This window comes from Lolium rigidum, chromosome 2 (assembly GCF_022539505.1).
Source record: "Lolium rigidum isolate FL_2022 chromosome 2, APGP_CSIRO_Lrig_0.1, whole genome shotgun sequence".
Lineage (NCBI taxonomy): Eukaryota > Viridiplantae > Streptophyta > Magnoliopsida > Poales > Poaceae > Lolium > Lolium rigidum.
In genome coordinates this window covers 63,797,609-63,804,225 of record NC_061509.1, presented here as the reverse complement: position 1 = coordinate 63,804,225, position 6,617 = coordinate 63,797,609, and the positions used below count along the sequence as shown (strand labels likewise).

Here is a 6,617-nt window from a genome sequence, read left to right as displayed (position 1 = left end):
ATGAACTATGGGGATGGATCTCCTTCGGTGTATTGCAGATGGATCTGGTGGATGGCGGCTCTGTTTGGCGACGAATGACTCTCTTTTCAGCATCGGTCCCTTCACGACTTTTATAGTGTTTGACCCCGGAAACGCATCGGCACACGGTACGGGCGGACGGTATGGGCGGGGCTTGCCCGTACCGGTGCCCGTTAAAGCCCCTGGAATGTCTTTCCGAGCGTAGTCAACTTTGTCATGCTCCTGATGCGATTTTCTTCAGTAATTGCAGGTACATTTGCCATTATAACGTTATATCATGTGCATCATCCAAAAATAGAATATATTGCACATCTTTGCATTGATTAGGCATTAGTGGCAAGTTGAGAGGTAAACTTAGTCAATTTCTTGACTTAGCTAGGGGTTTAAGCGAGAAAATGTGGCGTATTTCACAGCCATTAGTCACCATTGGGTGTTCAAACCGCTATAGATAATTCAACACTGCCTCCTTTCTTTCCCGATGACAACGCATGAGCTTTGCTTCCTTGTGGTCCGTGAAGAACCGTTGCAGGCGGGGGACGAGCGGGAAGTACCAAACAGCTTTTCGAGGAGCTTTCTTCCCTTTCTTTTATAGATCAACGTCCCACAATGGAAATTTGGTCTTGTCTGCGTGCTCGTTATAATACATGATGCAGTTGATGTAGGCGTGCTATTTTTTGTGTGGTAAATCGAGAGAGGATGTGATTCTCTTGGCCTCGTCTAGACTACCAGGACACTTGTTCCCAACAAAAACACTTTTTTCTAGTATTTCAGCATGTCGGCGATGCTTGTGTTGGCCCATGCGTGTGTTGCCTTCATCTGGAGAACATCGAGAGCTACTCTCGAGTAGGACTCCTCCAACATGCGTCGTACGAAGGAGTATTCGAGTATGTCTTCAGTTGCTCCAGCTTTAATTTAGTTCTAGCGGTAGCTCTGCGAGCGTCAGTCGTATTTCGTAGAAGCAGTTCTTGAACATGAGGTCCCCACATGGCAGAAGTTAGTGGCACCTCTGTGTTCGTGTCTTCTACATTTTCTTCACCATGATACTGATCTACATCATTGTTTTCGGCAACCTCTTCATCGTCGTCAATGCTATGATGCCCTTCTTCCCATTATACCATACATGCAAGAATGGTCATCAAGAATTTGCCGAAATGGAAACTTAATTAATCAACATTTCGGCAAAATATTGGTAATAATTTTCATTTCATCACATCCTTTGGTCGCAAGCACAAACAATCTCATATACGTGCAATAGAATTCGCCAACTTCAAAGTTTCATACATAGCTGATTTCATGCGAAAATTGTTGATTAGTCACCTATAAGGTTGATATATAAGTAGACAAGAACCATCACCGAGACATCACGTCAACCGAGTGGTATTGGGCTATTATTTTCTAGATCTAGATATTGAAACGGTCCATGAAGGATAGATCTAAATCTAGATAGAGGGTGTGTGGTTCATGTAAGAGAGGGAGATTTGCTAAAAATATATCAAATATTCTTTGTTAAATTGGCTAAATTAGGGGTAGGGAGGGGGGAAATGAGCTGGAAAGTGAGGAGGGTCGGGTTTGAATGGGGAGGAGTGAAGGGGGAGAGGTGTGAGGAGTGGAGCTGATGTAATAGAGGCCCAGGTTACTGTCGGCGCACCAAAAAAACCGTGCGCCGGCGGTAATGTGTGCATCACGGCCAAATTGTTCCGGGCCTAGCCCAGTAACTAACGTCAGCGCACCGGGCCGCAGCTACACATGCGATATCTAAATACCACCAGCGTAGCTGCGGGCTGGTGTACCAACGATATTTCTTAGGCTAGGCCCGAACCTTTTCCTGTTTTATCGTCGCCGCGGCAATCCATGCGTGTGCCTGCAGTATTTACTTTCACTGGCAAGCCAGAAAAGCAGTGTGCCGACGGTAAATATCATTGTCATGCACTTCTTTTGGTGCGCCAGTGATAACCCTAGGCCTATAGTTGTTTTCCTAGTAGTGTAGGGTGGAACCTAAAAGAGGAAATAGAGCATGTATTGTCTTCCATGGCAAGAAAACGTTCGAAGGAGAAGGTTCCGGATAGAGGATCCGGCGTGTGGGTCGAAGCACGTCAGAAAAGGACCTTGGAGCTAGCGGTGGCTAGGAGCTTTGGGCTTCAGGTTGGGGAAAGAAAATGCCCACTGGGTCACTCCCCCTCCCCCCTCCCCGACGCCCTTGATTTTGATGGCTTCTACTTAGGCCGGACATTCCGGACTTTAGAGGGGGCGAAATGTCCGGGGATGTCACACCTCGGAAATTTTGGAGCCCTGCCAGCGCCTTGTTAGGTTCAAGGTTGGGTATATGTACATAGAGAGAATCGTTTCGAGATAAAGAAAATTCTTAGATTTAGAGGTGGTAACCGGTGAAATGGTACCATCCATTCAAGTTTACAACAAATAAAAGTCGAAGAGGGAAACTTGAATGAATTACCATAAGAACAAAAGGAATAAAATGAAAATCCAAAACAAAAAGATCCACTAAGAACCAACTCCTCACAAACAGGAGTTTGGTGGCCTAGGGCCTAGGCCACCTTGTTTGAGTGCTTGGCTAGTGAAGATATATCTTAGACCCACAACCAATACTCATAATTTAAGCTAACTTTGCCACCAAATGAAGTATAGAGAAACGGTTTTGGTTACTTCAGGTGTAATGGGGGGACGCATAGCCCAATATTTAGGACCACCACTCTCTCTATGTCCCTTCCCACAACCAAATTAGATAAGTATTAAAGTAGAGGTGTAGGCACATGATGATCAAGCCACGTTCGTGGAATCTATGATATTCAATTCATGCCTCAATTGCCTGAATCTTCCTTCATTGAGGGGTTTAAAGATGTTGACAAGTTGATCCTTTGTGCCGACAAAAGAGATTTCAATATCGCCACGACAATAAGAACTAGTCTACCACCATAAGAAAGTAGTTTGACTAACCAACTAACAAGCTTCCTTTCAAAACGGTCTTCTATCACTTTCCAATCACCATTTTTCAGTTTACAGTAATGAATAAGAATCCCCAAATATCTAAAATGGTATTCACCAACTTCACAACCAAGACTATAATACTGGTCTTGAACTTCTTTTGCTTTGCCAAAACAAAAAACAAAAACCACTCTTATGGAAGTTGAATTTGAGGCCAAAGAGTTATTAAAAAATACCAAGAATGAGTAGTCTCTTTGGAAATAATGACCATTGTCATCATTAGCCTTAATAGCAACACTAACTTTATTGACAAATTGATGTATCCAATCACGCCATTTCGGTTGAAATCCTTTCATACGAAGCACGTGTTGTAAGAAAGCCATCTTACCTTGTCATAAGCTTTTTTGAAATCTATTTTTAACGACACACCGTCTAGTTTCTTTCTATGCATCTCGTGATTAGTTCCATGCATGACTAACACACCTTTCAATATGTGTCTACCTGGCATGAAAGTGATGTTGTCTATCCTTTTCATCATACTGTCCAAAGGGATATTAATGGCTTTGCTTTAGGAATCGTAATATCTTCTAGAGAGGTGTACTGAAGAATATTCTCATGTGCTAATACGAATATACTTCAATAATATGCAGAAGTGTAACTTTAGCCCTTCATTACAATGCTCAGCACAAAAATATGAAGAAGAATAAAATACAATGGTCGGCACAAAAATATGGAGAAGAATAAAATATGTCCCTTTATTCAAGTATACAAAGATAATGGCCCCTGAAATGAAAGCCATGTAAGCTTGTAAACTCATTGTTGTCTTTCTAGGAGACCATGTGATCGAATTCTGCAGCCTTGCAAGTTTGCAACGACGGCTAGTTCTTCAGACTTTGCATGATATATTCAGCGTATAGGTCCCTGAGATAGCAGCATATATTGGTTAACAATGATATAACTTGCTTTAACTAAGATAGGTAGTTTATATTTATAAGTTCGCTCCATATCGGACCAGACCGCGCACTGTATTAACATAAACATGCTTTAACTGAAGTTGTATCTCACTGTAATCTGGAGGTCAAATACATTTGCTTAGATAGCTATTTGCTGGTAGATAAACCTATAAAGTTATTTCAGAAACAACTCACATGGAGTGCTTAATGGCGTCCTGCGCAGTGTTCGATGACAAGAAGTCATTTACAGCAACCTCCTTATTCTCATTCTTCTTGTCTGCAAAAGCATAACATGGAACAAACTTAAGCACTTCAGGATTGGGCCCTAATTGCCCTAAATCTCATAATATGGGTAGAAATGGAGTGTACAATCTTCGAAGAAGCGGCGGATTTCAGCTAGGCGATGGGGAGAGAGCTCCTTAAGATCATTGAAATGGCGGTACTCTGGATCGTCAACGCAAACTGCAATGATCTTATCATCTTTCTCACCCTTTTACCAAACAGTAATTACAGTATCAGGCAGGCATGATGTGAGATTTCACAATGAAACTCTTATAGAAACTATCTTGCCTGATCAATCATGGGCATAAGCCCAATGGCTTTAGCTCGAAGAAAGCAACCAGGTATCACTGGTTCCTGTCCAGGTGTAGGCTAGTGAGGATTCCGAAGACACGCTCGGACACAATCTTCATATCACCTAGTAGCTGCATAAACAAAACACGGGTAGTGCTATACTCACCTGCATCAGGACCAATACATCAATTGGATCCCCATCTTCACACAGCGTCCGCGGTACAAAACCATAATTGTGTGGGTAGACTACGGATGAGTATAGAATCCTGTCAACCTAGAGAAACAGCTTATCATGTTCCCTGTTGTGCATTCCAAATGTTTCAGAAGTTCATGCTTTTAGACCGCCATGTGAAACTTGAGTGGAGAATGTGTACCTTGATCATGCCAGTCTTCTTGTCAAGTTCATACTTAACTTTGCTCCCTTTTGTGATCTCAACAACCTACAAGTTTGTGACCGCTTTGATGTATCTGTTGCCTAATTTACAAAGCATGTCAAGGCAACAGGGTATGTGGTGATGCTTACAACGTTGAAGACCTGAGGGGCTCCAGGTCCTAGCATTTGCAGAAATGAGGCATCAGCTTATATGAACCTTCATGTATATAGTTTTCGCCCGGACCAGGAATGAATTTTGCTAAAAAGTAAGACAATATAATATGTGTATTTATTTACCTATCTCCAGATCATGCCAGGAATGTGCAGCGACAGATCGCCTTGAGAGGGATGACAGGATGCGCTCGTTCAGCCTCGGATGATCCGTCTTGTCTTCAGCCATTGTTCTACACTACAATTCCTCCACGAACACAAGGAAAAGAATCATGATTTTTTTTTCTTTCAAATGAACTACCAATGGACAAGAAAGCTAAAGCTGCTTCATGCCAATGCAATTTTTGAAGAACAAAAGATCTGTTTTCTTGACAGCAAGAAAATGAAAATTGATATCTGTGGAGAAGGAACGGTGTTTGGACATTACCAAATGTCGATAGGATTTGAGCCTGATGGAGGATGTGATGGCCAGGAGAAGAAGACGGGCACATGAAGCACAGAAGAGGCAGCTGCTTATGTAGAGTTCCTGGTGGGTTGGAGGTCCTGGAGAAGCGGGCCGCTCGGACACCTCCTGCATGCGCTCTGGAATTAGACAAGAACACAAGCCAAGCCATGCAATGCTCTCCAAAGTGTGGCTTACATTCGCGCGCAGGTGTGTAAGAGAGTTGAATGCTGATGATCGAAAATAGAAGTGGTTAACATATCTTACAGAGTTGAATTGCTTATGCTACACATTTGCAACGGTTAATATATACGTACAATAATCTGGACCGTCCAACTAATTTTTTCAATTAAAAACATATATTAATATCCGAAAGATACCACGCCTAACCACTGCTACAACGTCACACCCTAATGGCATAAAAGATGCACACAGCTAAAAAAAGAATTACAAAAAGAAAAATCCCGCTACAATGATCCTTTTTTTGAATCAGCAACACAAACACCACAAAAATAACAACAGAAAATCAGCTTCTCCGTAAGCGACGCCTCCAAAAAAGCAACAAGTGCACAGATGCTGTCATCGCCCGATCATAGATTTTAGTTTTTCACCCTGAAAAAAGTCCCCACTCTCAAAACAATACCTTCAACAAGAATATTACGAGACACTGAAAGATAAGACTCTGAACTTTTCATGTGCAGTCGCCCCACTTACATGTTGCTGATTCAAGTCACGAAACACCAAGCCAATTCCACATCACCACCAAGACCCGACCACCATTGCTAGTCCACCGATCTCAGCCTTCCTTTCAGCTCCAACCGAGTGAGATTAAAATAGATCATTTTTTCTTTCAGTTCCAACCGAGTGAGGTTAAAATGTGCATTTACCTGCAGCAAGATGAGTTGAAACATTGAATGTCTATTTATCGACATACCTCGCATGAATTTCGTCAAACATCTATATCAATATAAAAAGACCCAGAGTGGGGTGATTCAAATTATCTTGATCATCAAAAATACATCCGATGGAGCAAAACTTTACCATCAACCGTGCTAAAATACTTTGTCATCCCACTAATCAAGTCGCTTTCCTACCCAGGCACAAACCGTCCACTCCGCCAACATCGTCTGGTGTTATATGTTTTATT

General features: G+C 42.2%; 1 protein-coding gene across 1 annotated transcript; it reads right to left on the bottom strand.

The window, feature by feature from the left end:
• Positions 1 to 3,836: 3,836 nt before the first annotated feature.
• LOC124689814 (soluble inorganic pyrophosphatase 1) lies at positions 3,837 to 5,257 on the bottom strand. The gene is made up of 8 exons (XM_047223282.1): positions 5,155 to 5,257; positions 5,008 to 5,036; positions 4,859 to 4,924; positions 4,651 to 4,758; positions 4,482 to 4,547; positions 4,281 to 4,401; positions 4,107 to 4,188; positions 3,837 to 3,879 (listed from the first exon to the last, which is right to left on the bottom strand). Exons 1-8 carry the CDS (start codon positions 5,255 to 5,257, stop codon positions 3,837 to 3,839), a joined length of 618 nt encoding a protein of 205 aa, XP_047079238.1.
• Between the last annotated feature and the right edge of the window lie 1,360 nt (positions 5,258 to 6,617).

Bases quoted from the DNA above. Each gene is read 5' to 3' on its own strand.
- LOC124689814 (XM_047223282.1), bottom strand. From the start codon at position 5,257: ATGGCTGAAGACAAGACGGATCATCCGAGGCTGAACGAGCGCATCCTG. The intron at 4,402-4,481 runs GCAAGATAGTTT...GTTTGGTAAAAG, and splicing joins TTATGCCCATGATTGATCAG to GGTGAGAAAGATGATAAGAT. The intron at 3,880-4,106 runs GTGAGTTGTTTC...CTGCTATCTCAG, and splicing joins GACGCCATTAAGCACTCCAT to GGACCTATACGCTGAATATA.